General features: G+C 41.2%; 1 protein-coding gene across 1 annotated transcript in view; it reads right to left on the bottom strand.

Moving 5' to 3' along the window:
• cfap46 (cilia and flagella associated protein 46) overlaps nucleotides 1-22,007 on the bottom strand; it is a 219,090-nt gene that overhangs the window by 156,761 nt on the left and 40,322 nt on the right. Inside the window, exons 10-12 of the mRNA XM_033034743.1 lie at nucleotides 16,460-16,558; nucleotides 14,232-14,422; nucleotides 11,468-11,696 (exon numbers count right to left, since the gene is read on the bottom strand). Of these exons, the coding sequence (XP_032890634.1) occupies nucleotides 11,468-11,696; nucleotides 14,232-14,422; nucleotides 16,460-16,558 (519 nt within the window). The remainder of the gene's footprint in view (nucleotides 1-11,467; nucleotides 11,697-14,231; nucleotides 14,423-16,459; nucleotides 16,559-22,007) is intronic.

The following is a 22,007-nucleotide window of genomic DNA, read 5'->3' as shown; positions in this document are numbered from 1 at the left end:
TTTTTCCTTTTATTTTTAGTCAAGAGGCACAAGCGTGCTTTGACAAGAAACCTTTTGCCTTCTTTTTTGCCCGCTTCCCTCTTGCCATGGGCATTCCTGATGATTCCAAGTTATGTGAGTAATAAAACCATCCTTCAGGGAACTTGCAGCAGCCTGCTACCACACAAATCCCCTGCATTTCCTGCAAGATTCAGCCACAATGTTTTCATTGCTGATGCAGAAGACCTGGCACTTAAATATCCTGGGTTTATTTGGTACCTATCTCCTGACCGCATGACACCTATCAGAGAATATAAAAATGGATTGGGGAAGATGTATATGATTCTATTCCTACCTTGTGAGCTATTTTATTAGTAACTAGACTAAGTGGGACCCGTTGGGTCACAGCTTCACACAGGAGGGCTGGTCCTCCAACGGATCATTCCATCTCTCCATCAATTCCAATATTCTTGGATTCTTGGGCTGGCAGCTCAGTCACTCAAGCCTGGTGTGCTGGCAGCTCACTCACTCACTCAAGGCTGGTGGGCTGGCAGTTGAATCATGGCCATTCCTTGAAATGCCACTTCAAGCAGGGTGCACGGCCACCAAATTCGAGTGCAGTTTCATATCACTTCAAGCAGGGTGCAAGGCCACCAAATTCAAGTGCAGTTTCCTGCCACGTCAAGCAGGGTGCAAGGCTACCAAATTCGAGTGCAGTTTCCTACCACTTCAAGCAGGGTGCAAGGCCAGCAAATTCAAGTGCAGCATCATACCACTTCAAACAGGGTGCAAGGCCACCAAATTCAAGTGCAGTTTCATACCATTTCAAGCAGTGTGCAAGTCCACTAAAGACAGAGAGTCATGACCTCTCCCTCCCCCTTCTTGCAGAGACTGAGCCGCGCCCATACTTCCAGGTTTTATAGTCCCTCCCACTAGAAGCGGCGTGGCCTTCATTCTCTCTCCTGTGATTGACAGGAGAGAGAATCTTAACATTTTTTAACTAATAACTCTTTTATTTTTCATCGATGGGAAAATCCTCGGCACCTGATGAGCGGAGGGAGACTGAGTAAGATGGCCCAAAATCACAACCGTACGTGGTAGCGTTTTTCCTAAATTCAATATACAGCGCAAACAGGGAGTGGTCAAGATTAAACTTTTAATTCTATAGATGGCAAGACAACTTTTGCATTTTCAAACCAACTTTGCAATAAGGCAAGGCAACTTTTGCATTCTCAAACCAACTTTTCACTTAGGCAAGGCAACTTTTGCATTCTCAAACCAACTTTTCAATTAGGCAAGGCAACTTTAGCATTCTCAAACCAACTTTTCAATTAGGCAAGGCAACTTTAGCATTCTCAAACCAACTTTTCAATTAGGCAAGGCAACTTTAGCATTCTCAAACCAACTTTTCAATTAGGCAAGGCAACATTTGCATTCTCAAACCAACTTTTCAATTAGGCGAGGCAACTTTAGCATTCTCAAACCAACTTTTCAATTAGGCAACGCAACTTTATCATTCTCAAACCAACTTTTCAATTAGGCGAGGCAACTTCAGCATTCTCAAGCCAACTTTTCAAGTAGGCGAGGCAACTTTAGCATTCTCAAGCCAACTTTTCAATTAGGCGAGGCAACTTTAGCATTCTTAAACCAACTTTTCAATTAGGCAAGGCAGCTAGCATTCTCAAACCAACTTTTCAATTAGGCAACACAGCTTTACCATTTTCAAACCAAAGGCAACGCAGCTTTAGCATTTTCAAACCAAAGGCAAAGCAGCTTTAACATTTTCAAACCAAAGGCAAAGCAGCTTTAGCATTTTCAAACCAAAGGCAATGCAGCTTTAGCATTTTCAAACCAAAGGCATATGCAGCTTTAGCATTTTTCAAACCAAAGGCAACACAGCTTTATCATTTTTCAGGAGAGAGAATATCAACATCTTTTAAACATTAATATGTCTTTTATTTTTCATCAATGGGAAAAATCCTCTAGTCATGACCAGTGGAGGGAGACTCTGAGTAAGATGGCCAAAAATCACATTCGTAAGTGGCAGTGTTTATTCTAAAATCAATATACAGTGCAACAGGAAATGGTCAAGATGAGACTTTTAGTAATATAGATGATAGTAACACACTTGTGTTCTTATTGATAATTTGAACTTCCTAATGCCTTTTGTCTGTAATTTTGATTAAGCTATATCATATCATGTCAAAAGGCCATTTTGGGTCTTTCTGTCTTGAATTTTTTGTTTGTATGATGACTTCAGTTAATTGTTCTACATTTTAACTCCACCAAGACAACTTATTCTGAAACTACACCACTCATCAGTTCTTGAAGACATCATGAAGAAAGTTCCAAGCGCAAGAAACCTGATGTTTGAAGGAGAAAACATAAGAATCTTCAGAGATTATCCAGCAGATGTTGTAAAGAAGATAGCACTTTTCACCAAGTCACGTGTTATCCTCAGAGACATACCAGGTTTAAGATATGGACTAATGTATCCAGCCAAACTAAGGGTCACATACAGAGAATCGGAGCGTTTCTTTACTGACCCAGAAGACGCAGCAAAGGATATAGCAAAGGACAAGTAGATAAGTAACGTTTGGCATAGCTCTGTATGAAAATGCATTGACTTTAACTGATTAGATTAGATTAGATTTCCTTTATTGTCATTCAGACCTTTCGGTCTGAACGAAATGCTGTTGCCTGCAGCCATACATGTAATAATAACAACACACAATAAACACAAATTAACATCCACCACAGTGAGTTCACCAAACACCTCCTCACTGTGATGGAGGCAAAGGTCTTAGAGTTACTGTCTCTTCCCTCCTCTTCTCCCTCTGCGCCGAGGTGATACCCCACCGGGCGATGGTATCAGTCCCGCGGTTCAAGCTCCGCGGCCCGGGGGTGGTCCAAGCTGCCGCCCTCCAGTCCAGCGGACGCAGCTGTTGCAACGGGAGCTCCAGGTCGCCGCCGCCAGAACGCCGTCTCAGCCGCCGGAGCACCGTCTCCGCCCCGCACCGGGCCGCCCACACGGCAGCGTCTCAGCCCCGCACCGGGCTGCCCCCACGGGAGCGCCTTCCAGCCGGGAGCCGGTCCGCCCTCACCGGAGCGCCTTCCAGCCGTAGCCAGGCCACCCACCACGGCAGCGTCTCAGCCCCGCACCAGGCTGCCCCCATGGGAGCGCCTTCCAGCCGGGACCCAGGCCGCTCACACGGGGCACCTTCCAGCCGGTAGCCATGCCGCCCGCACGGGAGTGTCTCAGCCCCGCGCCGTCCGCCCTCACCGGAGCGCCGAGTCGTGCCGCTGCCCGGACGTCGCCACAGCTCGAAGACGGCCAGCCTCGTGTTGGTGAGTCCTGGCTGGCTCTACCTCCGGACCCTCGAGGTCGGTCGCAGGTTGGAGGCCGCCAGCTCCGCCATTAGGCCTCAGCGCAGACGGGGGAAGAGAAGGGGATACGACAAAAAAGTCGCATTCCCCCGAAGGGAGAGACAGAAAGCCCTGTTTCACCCCCCCCCCCCCACACACATAACACCACCTAATAACCAAAAAATGTACTAAATTAGACAAAAAAAACAACTCAAAAAAGTAAAAACAGACAGACTGCAGGCGAGCCGCAGCCGTATCACAGCGCCACCACTTCCGGATTACTAGCAGGGCTATTCTTTACTTATCCTGCTTGTTATATTGTGTGTTTAATTTACCCCTTTTATATGTATTTATAAGGTGGTATAGTGATATAAAGTGTTTTTTTTTAAATGTGTAAAAATGTTCGTATAAGATGGCCGACAGGTTAACAGGCGGTTAAGTCTATATGGTTGCAGTGTTGGTGGGGGCGCTGCAATGGCGGCAGCCCTGTCAGCAGCGCGTTAGTTTTTTCAACTTTTTTTATTTTTTTAGTATGTTTTAAAGTATGTTTTTAATGTTTCTTTGTGTGTTTTGTGTGGGGGGTGGTGTGGGGGGGTGAGGGGGAAACCGTTTCGGCCGCCTCCTCCATGGAGAGGCGACTTTTTCCAGGTCGCCGTGGCCTAACAGCAAGGATTGGCGCGGCCTTTCCCGGCTTCAGCGGCGGGCGCAGCGTGGACTCTCGACGTGGAGCAGGTGAGCCCTCGCTAGAGGGGAGCGCTCCATTTCGCTGGCCCGGGACAGCCAGCAGCCTGAAGCCGCGGTCTGCAGAGCTCAAGCTGGCGCGGCGTCTGCAGCCCGGGGTCCCTCGTGGGGGACCTGGGGGAAGAAGAAGCCATCACTGCCGGCCCGCGGCCAACTTCTACCGCGGGCGCGGTGGCGACTTACCATCACCCCTGGAGGGGAGCTTCGACCGCCGGCCCTGCGGTCTGCGGTGCTTTTGGCTGTGGCGCGGCGGGAACTTTAAACTTTAAAACTTCGACCGCCGGCCTGCGGCCTACACCAACTTAAAGCCGCGGTCTCCGGTGGGGAAGAGCCGACTCTGGACTTACCTGGACTTGTACCTTGTCCTTTTACCATCTGGACGCCCGCAGCAACGGCTGCGGAGGGTTGAGGTCCCAACCACGGGGGAAAATGGAGGAGGACTGGCCAAATTGTGTGCCTTCCACCACAGTGATGAATGCTGTGGTGGATGTTTATGTTAAATTTTTATTGTGTTTTTGTGCGTGTTCTTTATAATTGTACCGCTGCTGACATATTCATTTCACTTGCACTTATGTGCAATGTGACAAATAAACCGTATTGTATTGTAACTTATCAGAGATAGAATGGAATGTGTGGGGAAAAAAGAGGAGGATCCGTGGGAAATGTGCAGGGAGATTGATCAAGATCTCCCTGAATAACTCAGCTGCGAAAACAATTTAAACTTATAATAATTATATAACATACTAACAAACGTACCAAGCCGTCTATTTTAATTTAATACTTAAATCATGAGATTTACTAAATCTAGGTAACGGTTAAATAATCTGTTTATATCCAAAATGTGGTTAATAACTATACAAGCAAAAGGGCTAGAATTCCCAGCAGTTGGCAAGTCAGAGCGAGAGGGAATATGTTAGAGAGGTGGTCGAGGAGGGGTAAGGTAATTAAGATTCAGGAGGCAGGGGGTAGAGGAAGGAAGTGTGAGACGAGGAGAATTACAGTATGTTATTGGAAGGGGGATTTAGTGTGGATTAGTAAGGTAACCTGGGAAAGTTAGGATAGTCAAGTAGAGAAGAGAGTAAATCGGATGACCAGGCAGAGGGTAGGGGTTAATAGAGAAAGAGAGGTCAAGTAAGTGAAGATGGGCATTAGGCAAGTTGTAGTAAGAAGCGAGGATGTTTAGAAACAGTATTAGATTGATTGGGGAAGTTGATAGGTGTTTGAGAAGGGAGGAGAGAGAGAGAGTTCTCGCTCTGCCAGCGGAACTGTTGGAGGTTCTAATTAATTCCTTTAAGCCTGACAATTTTAAACCGGCTATGTATTTAACATACTAATTTCAATAAGCAAGTTAAGAATTTTTATATTTCTATATTTCAATTTAACTAGTAAATACCCACTTAGATGTATGCTATTAGAAGAAATCTAATTCTCTCAGATGAAATTATTTACGGACTGTTCTCCGTTTTTTCTTTGTTACATTATATGTCGCTCAGCCCCTTTTGTTTAGTATTACTATGCAAGGGGCAGAGCTAACTGAAATTAACATCCACTGAAGCTCACAAGAAATATCCCACCAGGGGGTGGGTTACATGCACAGTACCTTTAAATGCTGTGACTTTCGATGTTTTTTATAATTATTTAGTCTATTTAGCACATTCTCTACTTACTCGTCTTAAGGCACTTCTTCTCGGGATATACCTGCAGGGCTTTGAAATTGGGCTCACCCACCCAGCAACCAAAAGGTTGATTTTAAATATTGTGTTGCCCCATCTGAAACAAGGGAAACCATGTAGGCTCTAATGCAAGACGATCCTTTGAAGAAAATTGGAGGAATCACATTTTGTAGTTGGAATATTAGGGGCGCTAATGAGCCAATTAAAAGGGATACGGTTCTAGCCCATTTAAAATCGATTAATGCTGATAGAATATTTTTACAGGAGACGCACCTCAAAGATCGAGCGCATAACAGGCTGAAGGCTAACTGGATTGGCCAATTATATCACTCTACCTTTCTCTCCAAAGCTAGAGGTACTGCAATTATAATTTGTAAATGTATACCATTTAAACATAAAGCCACTATAGCAGATAAGGAGGGTAGGTACATCATAGCATCTGGGGAGATATATTCTACTCCACTTACTATGGTGAATATCTACGCTCCCAACTTTGATAACCCAAAATTTTCTAATAAAATAATTAATATAATCTCAGATTAAACCCAGCAAAATCTGATAATTAGAGGAGACTTCAATTGTGTTCTGGATTAATATCTGGATAAATCCTCACAACAAAGGAGATATCATACAAAATCAAAATCTAGCGAACTCCTAAACACGTATATAAAAATTACAAATATAACAGACGTATGGAGGATTGCGAATCTATCCGGAAGAGAATATTCTTTCTATTCAGCCGTGCATAAAACGTATACACGTATTGATTATTTTCTGGTGGACAAAAATGAATACCTTTTACAATAAATCCCAAATATCATAATAATATTATTTTCGACCATTCTCCTCTAACTTTCTCCCTAAAACTAGAAGGAATGTACAATAAAAAAACGTTCTGGAGATGTAATCCTCAAATATTAACTTACCCAGCTTGCTGTGAATATCTGAAGCAACAGATGGAATTGTTTTATGAGACAAATGATCCACCAGGTATCTCGGCTTTGTTATTCTGGGAATCTTTTAAGGCCTTTATTAGAGGTTCTATTATCTCATATCAAGCATACCAAAATAAAAAGAATAGGATGGAACAACTGGAATTAGAAGAACAGATCAGACAGCTGGATTCAGAAAATGCTATAGATCCTTCTATGGATAAACATAATAAGATAGCAGTATTAAAATTCAAGTTAAATCAAATTCTCTCTGCAAGAGTTGTCAGGCTATTTCAAATTACTAAACAGAAAAACTTTGAATTCGGCGACAAACCGCATAAACATCTGGCACGCCAATTGAGAAAAATGGAAAAAGATCATACTATTCAAAAAATTAGATCAGCAAAAGGTGAGTTGTTTACACTCCCTAAAGATATTAACGAAAGATTTTTTCAATTCTAACAAAATTTATACACATCTAAAACTTAAATAGAAACGATAAAAATTAAAAACTTGCTCGACAATTGCAATCTCTGTCACTTAACGTGGTGGAACGTGAAGAATCAGGAGCGCAGATCACAATAAAAGAAATTGAAGAGACTATTAATTCACTGAATAATGGTAAAACGCCAGGCCCAGACGGGTTTAGTAATAAATGTTATAAAAAAATTATGATTTAATCTCCCCGCGTTTACAAGCCTTTTATATACACGCATTTAAAGAACAGACGCTATCACAAACTTTAGCCGAATCAACTGTTACACTGATACCCAAAAAAGATAAAGATCTCGAAGAGCCAGGATCATATAGAGCAATAGCTCTGCTAAATACAGATCAGAAAATATTAGCTAAAACCCTGGCAAGAAGACTAAGCAAATACATTAGTAAATTAATACATTCTGATCAAACTGGGTTTATACCCAAGAGACACAAGTTCGACAACTTGAGACGCCTGTTTAATATAATGCACTCACATAGAACGATAAAAGACGTATCAATTATTTCATTAGATGCAGAAAAAGCATTTGACCAAGTAGAATGGAAATATCTTTTTACAGTATTGCAAACATTTCAATTAGGGGAAAACTTTATTTCATGGATAAAGTTGTTATTTGACAAGCTGACTGCCAGAATACTGATTAATCAAACACTCTCACCTAAATTTCTGTTATCCAGGGGCAATAGCCAGGGGTGTGCACTATCACCCCTGTTATTTGCCCTTGCGATTGAACCTTTGGCAGAAATCATAAGAGTACATCCGAATATTCATGGCTATAATACTAAATATTCTAATAATAAAATATCGTTGTATGCAGATGATGTGCTACTATATATCATCAATTCCCAAGTTAGTATTCCAAACATACTAAATATTATAGAGGAATTCGGTTCCTTGTCAGGATATAGAATAAACTGGAACAAAAGTGATATTATGTCAATAAAACCTCAAGGTCCGACACACATTCTAAAATTTCCTTTTAGAATTGCTACGGAAAAATGTATATATCTTGGAGTTTACGTAACTAGAAAATACACTTCTTTATTTCAAGCAAACTTTCCACCATTAACTACCAAACTAAATGCCCTTATTCAATTTTGGAAAACGCTTCCGATTTCCCTCATAGGTAGAATAAATGACATGAAGATGATCTTCCTTCCACAAATCCTGTGCCTATTTCAGTCAATTCCGAGTTTTCTCCCTAAAATGACTAATAATGGAGAGAGAAGATTGTTCGCCTTTTAATTCTTCTCTCTCCAATAGATCTGAAGAAATCAGTATATGAGAAAAATCCGATTATCCGTAGTACCATACGAATTTGGAAACAAGTGAAGTCAACCCTTAAATTGAAAAATTTATCTCTTCTCTCACCAATCGCCACCAATCCCTCGTTTAAGCCATCTATTTTAGACAAGGTGTTCATACATTGGGAAAGATTACGAATTAAAAAACTGGGAGATCTTTATGAGATGGGGACTCTCCTCTCATTTCAAGAATTACAGTCGAAATATCATCTGAAAGGTAGCCAATACTTTAGATATCTTCAAATACGAGACTATCTGAAATCACATACCCAAGACTATCAATATATGGTTCAAGTTCAAGTCCAAGTTCAAGTGAGTTTATTGTCATGTGTCCCTGTATAGGACAATGAAATTCTTGCTTTGCTTAAGCACACAGAAAATAGTAGGCATTTACTACAAAACAGATAAATGTGTCCATATACCATGATATAAATATATACACACACATGAATAAATAAACTGGTAGTGCAAATAACAGAAAGTGGTTGCTAATAATCAGAGTTTTGTCCGAGCCAGGTTTAATAGCCTGATGGCTGAGGGGAAGTAACTATTCCTGAACCTGGTTGTTGCAGTCTTCAGGCTCCTGTACCTTCTACCTGAAGGTAGCAGGGAGATGAGTGTGTGGCCAGGATGGTGTGGGTCTTTGATGATACTGCCAGCCTTTTTGAGGCAGCGACTGCAATAAATCCCCTCGATGGAAGGAAGGTCAGAGCCGATGATGGACTGGGCAGTGTTTACTACTTTTTGTAGTCTTTTCCTCTCCAGGGCGCTCAAATTGCCGAACCAAGCCACGATGCAACCGGTCAGCATGCTCTCGACTGTGCACCTGTAGAAGTTAGAGAGAGTCTTCCTTGACAATCCGACTCTCCGTAATCTTCTCAGGAAGTAGAGGCGCTGATGAGCTTTTTGATAATTGCGTTAGTGTTCTCGGACCAGGAAAGATCTTCAGAGATGTGCACCCCCAGGAATTTAAAGTTCTTGACCCTTTCAACCATCGACCCGTTGATATAAATGGGGCTGTGGGTCCCCCTCCTACTCCTTCCAAAGTCCACAATCAGTTCCTTGGTTTTGCTGGTGTTCAGGGCCAGGTTATTGCGCTGGCACCATATGGACAGTTGCTCGATCTCTCTTCTGTACACTGACTCATCCCCATCAGTGATACGCCCCACAATAGTGGTGTCGTCAGCGAACTTGATGATGGAGTTCGCACTGTGGTTCGCTACGCAGTCATGGGTATAGAGTGAGTACAGCAGGGGGCTGAGCACGCAGCCTTGAGGTGCTCCCGTGCTGATTGTTATTGAGGCTGACACATTTCCACCAATACGAACAGACTGTGGTCTGTGGACGAGGAAGTCGAGGATCCAGTTGCAGAGGGATGCGCAGAGACCCAGTTCTGCGAGTTTGGTAACCAGTTTGGAGGGGATGATTGTGTTAAATGCCGAGCTGTAATCAATGAATAACAGCCTGACATATGAGTTTTTGTTGTCCAAGTGGTCCAGTGCGGAGTGGAGGGCCAGCGAGATCGCACCCACCGTTGATCTGTTGTGGCGGTATGCGAACTGCAGTGGGTCCAGGTTTTTGTCGATGTAGGAGTTGATTTGCTCCATGATCAACCTCTCAAAGCACTTCATCACCACCGGCGTTAGTGCCACTGGTCGATAGTCATTGAGGCAGGTCACCTTACTCTTCTTGGGCACCGGTATAATTGATGCCCTTTTAAAGCAGGTGGGGACCTCAGACCTCAGAAGTGAGAGGTTGAAAATGTCCGTAAAAACTCCCGCCAGTTGGTCCGCACAGGTTTTTAGAACACGGCCGGGTATACCATCAGGTCCAGGTGCTTTTCGGGGGTTCACCCCTCTGAAGGATTTCCTGACATCGGCCTCTGTGACTGAGACTGAAATGCCATCCAGACATACTAGACGAATGCATGAATAGAAACTCGGATACAAATAAGTTAATATCGTACCTTTATAATACCCTTTTAAATATATAAATCCCATCGTCGGAAATAATTAAGCGAGTTTGGGAAGATGAATTGGGCCGAACAATTTTAAAAGATAGATAGGAGAAAAGCCTTCTATATATACATAACTGTTCTCTTAACGTTAGGCATTCGTTAATACAATTTAAAATACTGCATAGACTTTATTATTCAAAGTCTAAACTGAATAAGATCTTCCCAAATGTCTCCCCTATTTGTGATAAATGTCTCCTTCAGGGAGCAACCATAACTCATTCATTTGCCTCCTGTATAAAGTTACATAATTTCTGTAGGGGAATTTTTGAAATTTTTTCTAAAATACTTAAAATAAAATTGTACCCCGACACAGAATTGATTACTCTAGGTACGTCAGAAGCCTGTTCTGAGCTAACATTATTTCAAAGACGTTTCCTTAATTATGGCCTGATAACGGCGAAAAAACTAATACTTAAATTTTGGAAACACACATCAGTCCCTACTGTAAAGATGTGGATTACAAACATGCCTGAGACACTACATTTGGAAAATATTAGGCTTGTCTTGGCAGAAAAACCAGATCAATTTTTGAAGACAAGGACACCCTTTACCGAATTCTTACAAGGATAGTATGGCGCAACACAAATTTGGATTTAGATCCAACTATGGGTTGGGTCAGGTGGGGGGGGGGGGGGACGAGGGGCAGGTATATCTCCACTTTTTTCTTTTTTTCTTTTTTTCTTTTTCCTTTTCCTCTCTTATATCTTTACTCACTCTTTGGCCACACTACTTTGGTAGTCTAGGGGTCCTATCTTTTCACTTTTCACTTTTCCCTTCTCTTGTTCTTTCTCTCTTCTTTTCCCTCATTTTCAGGTTAAAAGGTCAAAATTGAAGCTGTACAATAATTGTATAATTTTACATGCCAAATGTTTTATTCTTGTACAATTGCTTTTAATTTTTTTTTAAATTAAAATTTAATAAATAAATAAATAAAAATACATTGTTCTACATTTTACCTGTTCAATAAACAGAATGGCTTGATCCTCTGGGAGTTTTGGACTTGCATAAATTGATGAGTACAGCTGCAATCGATGCAATGTTTGTTTGATGTAATTCTTGTATGGTCCCGCGTTGTTTAGATAAAATGCCTTTTGAAGATGTTCCATGGCAACCTCTATTCGATTTTCATCTTCTTCAATTTGAGCTATTTCCATATGAACTTGGCAACGCAGCTTAATCAACAAGCTAATAAAAAATAAAAAGATTTAAAGTTCTTTTGTGAAGGAACATAAGTTTTAAATTGGGAATCTTGGGAAATGACAGAAGAGCACACATTCTTGTGAGTAATCATGCACTGATCAGCATTGTTTTCTAAGAACGCAGGGATTGCTTGTTCTATATGTGGTGTTCACAGTGGTCTATTCTATACTGGATAAATTAAAGGCAGATTGGGTGATCACTTAGCAGAGCACCTGCACTCAATCTGCAGGAGTGACCAGAGTTCTTGTTCCCTGCCACTTTAATTAGCCATCCCACTTTCACTTTCACTTTCCTGTCTGTGATCTCCTTCACTGTTACAACTAAGACCCTACAATTTAATGATCAAATGCTCCCACTTTATATAAGTAATTCTTCCTTTCTGAATGTAAGAGAATTAGCCATTTCTGCCTGCCATCATTCGGCTTAGTTTTCCTTATTCTATTTATGTAGTCTGGACTGTCGGGCATGTCCTCACTTTTAATAATACATTAACACAGATAATGATGCTCTCCCCATTTACCCATTTGGACATACCCAACAGGGAATTCCCCTTCATTCTATCCACCTCTTTCCCACTTTTTATGGCAATGAAAACCCAATGTTCTCTCTGTCTCAGTTCTTATGAAGGGTTGTAGATCTGAAACATTAAGTATGTATTTTTTTCCACAGATTGCATTTGATCTGCTGAATGTTTCCTGCATTAATGTTTTCATTTCACTATCATGAACTACTTCTGCACAGTTGGGACACAATAGACAATAGACAATACGTGCAAGAGTAGGCCATTCGGCCCTTCGAGCCAGCACCACCATTCAATGTGATCATGGCTGATCATCCCCAATCAGTACCCCATTCCTGCCTTTTCCCCATATTCCCTGACTCCGCTATTTTTAAGAGCCCTATCTAGCTCTCTCTTGAAAGCATCCAGAGAACCTGCCTCCACCGCCCTCTGAGGCAGAGAATTCCACAGACTCACCACTCTCTGTGAGAAAAAGTGTTTCCTCGTCTCCGTTCTAAATGGCTTACTCCTTATTCTTAAACTGTGGCCCCTAGTTCTGGACTCACCCAATATCGGGAACATGTTTCCTGCCTAGCGTGTCCAAATCCTTAACAATCTTATATGTTTCAATGAGAGACCCTCTCATCCTTCTAAACTCCAGAGCATACAAGCCCAGCTGCTCCTTCTGTCCTTCCTCAAATTAGGGGACCAAAACTGCACACAATACTCCAGGTGTGGTCTCACTAGGGCTCTGTGCAACTGCAGAAGGACCTCTTTGCTCCTGTATTCGATTCCTCTTGTTATAAAGGCCAACATGCCATTTGCTTTCTTCACTGCTTGCTGTACCTGCATGCTTACTTTCATTTCATTTCATTCACTCTTTTCATTTTGTTTCAGAATTCCATGACTTTCGTGAATGAATGCAAAATAAGAATGTATTTCAAGGTTTCAAGGTCAGCTTATTGTCACATGTACCAATTAAGGTACAGTGAAATTCGAATTACCATACAGCCATACTAAAAAAAATGCAACAAGACACAACTACATAAAAGTTACCATAAACATCCACCAGAGTGGATTCCCCACGTTCCTCACTGTGATGGAAAGCAATAAAGTCCAATTTATTTCCTCTTTAATGTTTTATTTAATGTTTTAATATATCAAATCATATAAAAACTATCCATAGCTATAGGTAAACCTAAGAGATCCTAGGTGGATTGAAACAAAATTTGTTTTAGTTAAACTTACACTGCTATTGGTATTTATTCCTTTTGTCCAGTGAATCAAAAGAAAAACCAGTCCATTCTACCAACATAGCCATCACTACAATATTAGCTTAGATAATAAATTATACAAAGATTTTTAGGAAAATAGTACATTAAATGTGCATGGTAAATTGATTAATTTCTTGCCCAATAAACTAATATTCTTGATTTATTTCACTCGCTTAACTATCTCATCAAAGTTCCCTTACGTCAGAATTATAAGAAATAATGCATGTCAGGATACTACACATTGACTCTTTTAGAGCATTTTAATTAAAAAGGTGAAAACTAAGTTATTTGATTTTTGGTTTTAGCAATATCCAAAAGATTTAACAGCAAAAGTAACAGCCTAATGGTAAAATATGCATTGCTACTTCCATCTGTCCAAGAAATTCTAAACCATAACCTTTCACCTTATGTTAACTTCATATATTAAAACCAAGAAGGCACATTTAAATGCCAATAGCATTCAACTTTTTCTATCCAAGATTAGATGTGTGAATGTTCTACTTTGGATAGCAGTATAAACTATGAGGAAAACAAAACCTCTGTTCCCCCATCCCCGTTTGCTCTTTCCACCTCAGCCAGGACCACTGTTGTCACACCCTTTCTTTCTCCATATGAATGACTGGAGGTGGAGCTCTGATTCTGGACCCATTTTGCCCCTGCTTACTCTTCTTATCAATGCCACATGGCAGCATGTACCCACTTCACCCACACAGAGTTTTTTTTAAAAAAGCTTTAAGCTCCAGTTACCTGTCAAGATCGTGAAGAATTGTTGCAAGGTTGACCAATGGTTTGTACACAAGCTTTCGCAAATTAGTTTCAAGCAGAGGTAGACAAAGGCTCCACTGAGTCACACAAATGGTTTCAATCAGACTTCCATTTCCTTCACGTACAGCATTTTGCAGGATTTGATCTAATCGTTTAATTATTCTCACGGAATGCTATAAAAATGGAAGGAACAAAATCAGATTAACAGCAAGGTTTTATTTAACATATAATATAATAATAATAAAGTTTATTTTGGACTCACAGTCCAGACAAGGGATAACATTACATAAAAATACATTTATCTATATATACTATTACTAAAACTCTCATCTTGAACACTTCCAGTCTGCGTTGTAATTAAATTTGCGCAAAAATGCTACCCTATATCGCTAGGATTTTTTCGCCACCTTACTCACCGTTCGCCTCTGCTCCAAGCCTCCAAGTTTTGTTCTGATCAGTGAAATATGAGAAAAGTTATGAAGGTTTAAAAAATCATGAGATCAGCAGATTGGTCTTCTCGCCTGTCAGTCAACATGAAGGTAACGCCCCTTCCGGCACCCGCTGGAGAATAAATCCCCGGAGGCGGGGGGGGGGGGGGGGCGGTAAACAAGCCGTGCTGATTGAGTCCGCAAGAATGGAGTCGGGAAAGGCGCAGTGTGGAGTTGGGAAAGCCGCTGTGTAGTGTCGGGAAAGCCGCTGTGTGGGGTGGGGTAAGCCCCCGCCTGAAACCTTCCCCCTCCCCCGGCTGCGGAACGCAACAAGAGACGCAACAAGAAAGAATGGACTGAATAAATATCATATCTAACGTTTAAATTGTTGTTATATTTTACGATATTCACATTTTAAGCTTTAATAAATCCCTTTTCCACTTGCCGTGCCCGTCAGCTGCACCTGCGCAGTAATACCTGAGTGTTCTACGTCACAACGGGAATGTGCCGCCGGAGAGCCGCTGAGAGTGGATGGGTGGGGGGGGGGGGGGGGGTTGAGGGGGAATAGAGTGAGTGCGTGGGGGTGAAGAGCAAGGGGCAGAGTGCGGGGTTGAGGGGAGTAGGGGGGATCAGGAGCATCACAACAGAAACCCGTCAGCCACACCTGCGCAGTTGGGCCTCCATGGGTGAGTAGTGGAATATTGCATTGGGGATCGGGTTGCGTTGGGGACCAGTGTGACAGGGACTTCTATAAAATACAATACAATACAATACAATACAATACAATACTGTTTATTTGTCATTTGAACCTCACATAAAGTTCAAACAACATTTGGTTTCTGCAGTCATACAAGAAAAGAACCAAGACACACACCAACACAATTTACACAAACATCCATCACAGTGAATCTCCTCCTCACTGTGATGGAAAGCAAAGTCTTGTCTCTCCCCTGCTCTCCATTCTTCTCCCGAAGTCAAAGTCAAAGCCCCAGCGGGCGCTAGCAAGTCCCACGGCCATTTAAAGCCGCGCCGGGCGATATAAGGCCCTGCTCCGGGTCTTGATGTTGGAGCCCCCGGCGGGCGCTAGCAAGTCCCAAGGACATTTAAAGCCACGCCGGGCGATGTAAAGCCCCGCTCCAGGTCATCCTCAACCCCGCAATTCGGGCGGGAGAAGTCGCCGTTGCCGGTGCCCTGCAAAGCAGTCTCCCACCGGGGACCCACGAGCTCCCAGTGTCACCATCCACCGGAGTCGGGTCGCAGCAACGCGCCACCGCAGCTCTCCACGCTCCGAAGCTGGCCAGCTCCACGATGGTAGGTCTGCAGCTCCGCGGGCTCCATGACTTGAGCCCCCAGGTCGTGCCGGTTGGAGGCCGCTCCACGGTGCTAGGCCCCAACGACAACGGAGACCCGACAGGGAAAATGTCGGGTCTCCGTGCAGGGAAGAGATTTAAACATTTCCCCCACCCACCCCCCACCCCCCACACATACACAGTCAAAAACCCACTACAAACTATACACTCAACAGGACAATAAAAAAAAAAAAGACAGACGGACTGCAGAGGCCGCTGCGACGTCGATCGCGCTGCCCACCTAAACACCTTCTGAAACCCAATTCAACATATTTGGTCTTCCCTAATGCAAAGAACACCTTTTTTCCATTAATTACACCTTTCCCATTAACTCATTTTTAAATGTCTTAGATGTAATGATTCAGATTAACATAAAGTATACAGAAAATTAAAAAAACAAAATGGAGCTGGAAAATCAAATAAGCAATAATACCTCTACAAAGCTCTTGGTGCATTTCTCTGCCTTTTTATCCAGCCTTTGTATTTCAAGTTCACATTCCAAGCATTCAATTTCCATTGCTGTTGCTTTATCCTGTAGAATCAGATTGGTCATAGACATCTTATTATATTGTTGGCTAAATGACAATTGCTCAAAGTTAAAAGTAAAACGCAAATGTATAGATAGATAGATAGATAGATAGATAGATAGATAGATAGATAGATAGATAGATAGATAGATAGATAGATAGATAGATAGATAGATAGATAGATAGATAGATAGATAGATAGATAGATAGATAGATAGATAGATAGATATATCTACCTATATTATTTCATTAAACTATCTATCTATATATACATATCAGGAATGGTTTAGGTATTAGTTTAATGAAATAATATACAAAAATGGCTAATTAATTATATTTTTCAAAAATATACCTCATTCATAAAATGTGCACAAATCTGGCAGGATACATTCATGTTGCCACAAGCCACATTGTTCCATTCATTTACAAGATTTACATTGTGTCTGCTTGTTTTCAATATTTTCAAGAGAGTGTTCAATTGTCAAGGAACTATGAAATTCTTACTTGCTGCAGCTTTAAGATCCATCAACGCACTAACACAGCAAACAAGTATATAATTATCAATAATAAAATTAATTATCAGTAATTCTCAGTTACCAGACCATAATCATGCAAACCAAAGAATGTAGTGCAATCAAAACAAAGTCCAGGGTAGTTTGTTGCTCAAGTGGGATTGCGGTTAGGGTTGTGCAGTGTAGTTCTCGACCCTGAATGACTGATGGGAAGAAGTCATTTTTGAACCTTGAGGTCACTGTTCTCAGGCTCGTGAACCTCCTTCCCAATGGCAGCAGTGAGAGGAAAGTATGGCCAGGGTCTTTGATATTAGCTGCCTTTCTGAGGCAGCATCTCCTGTAGATACTTTTAATGGGGGGGAGATCAATACCCATAATGAACCGGCCAATGTCCACGCCTTTCTGCAATTTCCTCTGTACCTAGATGTTTGAGTATCAGGCTGTGATGCAACGGGTCAGTATGCTCTCCATCATACACCTGTAGAAGTTTAATAGAGTATTTGACAACATGCCAAATCTCCACAATCTTCTAAGTAGATATGTTCATGAGCTGTCTTCATGATTGATTGTGATTAATTTGCAATTCCTTTGCTTACAATCCTAAGTTGCTCACTTAATAAATTGAGACATTTTAAATGAATGCTTTATTAATTACAAAGAACCCTATTAAAGTTTAGAGATTAAATGATCAAAACTATAATAATTTTGCTTGCATCATTGATAACAAAGAAATTGCTTTCACATGGAATCAACCTGGACTTTCCTGTGCTTTTTTTCAAATGCACAATATGATTTCATCAGGCAATTTCTTTAATTTACTGCTCTGTGTCAAGATTCAACAGTTGAAACGCCTTACCATCTATTACGTACCACTAACCTGTCTTATCACTAAGAATTCAGGAAAGATATTTTTTTCATCCTTTTTAATTTAAGAAATTTTATTTCCAAAATCTGAGGGGCTGAAATTTCCTCATGCACTTGGAAGGGAACGACAACCAGAGAAGCTTTCTGAATGGATATACCCTTGCTCTTCATCAAAGGGAAAGACGAGCTTCAAAGGCAAGTGTTACTGAAAATGGATCACCATGGCTAGCAGCAGCAAACCACCTGTTATCCCCCCCACCCCTCCTCATTTGATGGCGTCATATTGCATTTATTTAAAGCCCTGTCCCACTGTGCGAGTTCACCCAAGAGCTCTCCGAGTTTAAAAAATATCAAAACTCGTGGTAAGCACGTAGAAAGAACGTAGCGGGTACGTCGGAGCTCGGGATGTCTCTTAGCGCTAATGGCAGGTACTTGGGAAACGTGGTAACTCGTGAAGATTTTTCAACATGTTGAAAAATGTCCACGAGTAAAATATACACGGGATGTAAATATTTGATACTTTTTAACACGTGACTACCGTAGTAGCTCGTGAGTTTACCATAGTAGGACCTGGTGTCCTATATCACTATTGTTTGTTCAAGATGGAAATAAGAATACTCAGTATATTCATTACCTTTCAATTGTAGTTTTATGTAATCCTCCCATAATTTCTGAGTTCCATTTCACAATATCTATCAGGCATACAGAATGTTGCAAGGTAATATTTTGCCCAAACTCAGTTGTATCTTTCTATCTCAATAAATATCACAAAATATACCATTGTTTCAGCCACATTATGACAAAATATAGAATGTAGGTTATTTGTAATCAGTCATCCCATCCCAGAAACAACAGTACTTAAAGAAGAACATTTGTTTTACAAATTTGCAAGCATGTGCCATACATTGTCCATCGATCCATATCCAGCATAATGTTGTGATAAATGCATAAAAGGTATTATTGTCTAAGAAATTTGGTGTGGAATGCTAATCCATCTCAGTACTCATTCATCAAGTCCCAAGCTATAGATACTTTTCCCCCACCCCCAATCCCCCTCGCCCGATCTTCATTGAACCTACCATTTGACCAATATTTTACTCAGCCGCTGTAACGTTTCCTTCCTATCAAAGTTTCTGTGTAGCATCTCTGTCCCTATCATAAAATTCCCACATTGAAATAAAATACAACTTTCAACTTAAATTTATTTTTTAAGTACGGGTTAATAATAGCAAAAAAACTTATATTTAAATTTTGGAAAAATACGACAAGATGTTGGACACAGCACATCTTGAAGAAATGCGACTCCTCCTAATAGATAAACCAGACCAATTCTTAACGAGTTGGTCTCCATTTATTGACTTCTTAGATTCATGTGGTGCAACAGAATCGTAAAAAACAACTGTTTCAGGTCTGGGTGAAAGATGGTCAACAATATAAAAACTCATCTCCTATCTCCTATTTATTAATCTCTCTCTTGCTCCTTTTTCTTTCTTACTTTTCTTCCTCACTATCTCTTTCTTTTTTTTATACACACTACACGTTCTTCTACTCTCTATTATCTTTTTATCATTTCTTTCTTTAAAAAAAAATAAAAAATGAAGTTGTACAGAGAATGTATCATGTCAACATATATTTGGCACCTGAAAAATGGTACCACTGTATTGTACTTACTTCTAATAAATAAAATTTTAAAAATATAAGAAATTATGGGAGGATTACATAAAACTACAATTCAAAGGTAATGAATATACTGAGTATTCTTATTTCTATCATGAACATACAATAGTGATATAGAACACCAGGTCCTACTACGGTAAACGCACGAGCTACTACGGTATGACTACGTGTTAAAAAGTATCCATTTTTTACATCCCGAGTATATTTTACTCGTGGACATTTTTCAACATGTTGAAAAATCTTCACGAGTTACCACGTCTCCCGAGTACCTGCCGTTAACGCTAAGAGACGTCCCGTGCTCCGACGTACCCGCTACGTGCTTACCACGAGTTTTGATTGTGTTTTATTTTTAATTCGGGAGAGCTCTTGGATGAACTCGCACAGTGGGACAGGGCTTTTCTGTACTTTGTGCTAAATTAATGTGAATTGTATTTGGGCGGTGTACATCATTTATAGGACTTTCCGCATCAATTTATATCAGTGTTGACGCAAAAAAAAACGAACAGAAAAAAAAAGTATGCATTTGGTAATATTTTACTAAATTACCACAGAGTTTTGATAAGGGCAACTATTTGACTAACCAGATTGCATAGATTTGGTTTAGTTTAGAGATACAAACCACCAAGTCCACATCAACCAGTAATATATGGTCATAATATATATTTGTTATATAGTGTTGTGCCCAGCTCCACCTTATTACTGTGTGATGCATTGCTGGGAATTTGGATATCAGGAAACAGACAAAAACCATTGTCCTTGCCATGGCTGGATGGTGTTGTGGGAGGAACAGTGTTTCTGGGAACCTCCCATGAATCCCTGCTATCCCAGTTGCTGCAGTGACAAAGACTTGGCACAAATCCTTCCCCTTCACTGGCACTCTCATAGCAATGAATTGCTCTTCAAGAAGTTAATGTGAGCGCTAGAGTTGGCCAAACCATGGTATTGGTGTTGATCTCAGTGAATGTGGGCAATTGCTTTGAATTAGTTATGTCTGCTCTACACTGGAACCATACGGACGCTTGCATCATGCTACAGAAGCTGATTACTGCTGATTTTAAATGTCTCTGGTCTGCAAGAAGCTGTTACCCCAAAAGTGTTGGGGTAACAAGGAACTGCAGATACTGCAATCTGGTGTAGAATATTTCTTGTTGCTCTTGTGCAGGAGTAACTCAATGGGTCTGGCAGCATCTCTGAAGATGCCATTTTAGGTTGGGACCCTTCTACAGACCCCTCTGAAAGTGTTGGGGAGATAGCACTGAGCAGCTACACCCTTTGCCCACATCCAACTTCTCTTACCAGTTCTCAAACGCAGTCTTTCCACACTGAGCCAAGGGGAACTATTTGCTGTACAAGCACCAGTAGAGGGCCAAGATTTGTGCTGGGATCTCAGCATCAAGGTGGGTAGTGCATGACAATGGGAAGAGTCATATATAGGCATACAACATGGAAACAGGACCTTCAGCCTAACTTGTCCATGCTGATGCCCTAGGGCATGAATAGAGGTAACATGGATTGACTGGCGAACTTTCAAAGGGTGTGCATAGACAGTAGATCTGTAAACAACACAGAAACAGGCCATTTGGCCAGCCTCATCCACACCAACTGTGATGCCTGCTTATGCCAATCCCTTTGCCTGCATTAGATCAGTATTCCTCTGTACCTTTCCTATCCAAGTGCCTATCCAAATGCTTTTTAAATGCTTTGATTGGATTTGCCTCCTTCACCTTCTCTAGCAGCTCGTTGCAGATAACCACTACTTTCTGTGTGCACAATTTACACCTTAGATCTCATTTTAATTTTGCCCTGTACACCTTAAACCGTTGCCTTCTCATTCTAGACTCCCCTGTTCAAAGAAAAATTTGGACCATCTATCCTATCTATGTCCCTCGTAATGTTATAAACCACTACGAGGGCACTCATCAACCTTTTATGTTCCAGTGAGAATAAACTCAACATATCCAATCTCTCCTTAAAACAATAGCCTTCCATTCAGGGTAAATGTAGCCCTCCACTCGCTTTTCTATTTCCACCACATTCTTCCTGTGATGCGCTGACCAGAACTCCAAGTGTCAACTAATCAATGCTTTGTACAGCTGCAATATGAACTCACAACTCGTATGTTCATGCAATTTCATCCATCCAATGAGTGCCTGATCCAAAGTATTAATGCAGCTTTCCTGTGGAAACTATTATCCTGCAGCTAACCATAAACTTACAAGCAACCTGTCCCTACAATCAGAAGGAAGTGCGAAGATAGGGGAAGTCACCTGGTTAGCCCATAAACTATATCACCTTTGAGGTTCTTCACGACCAATTGCCTTTGACTTGCAATAGCTATTCTGATTAATTTCTCTTCCTTAAGAGTGATCTCTCTCAATTCATGTATTTCATACCAATCTAT

The sequence above is a fragment of the Amblyraja radiata genome, chromosome 15 (assembly GCF_010909765.2).
Source record: "Amblyraja radiata isolate CabotCenter1 chromosome 15, sAmbRad1.1.pri, whole genome shotgun sequence".
NCBI lineage: Eukaryota > Metazoa > Chordata > Chondrichthyes > Rajiformes > Rajidae > Amblyraja > Amblyraja radiata.
The sequence above is the reverse complement of the archived record's forward strand: the minus strand, read 5'-3'. Positions and strand labels throughout refer to the sequence as shown.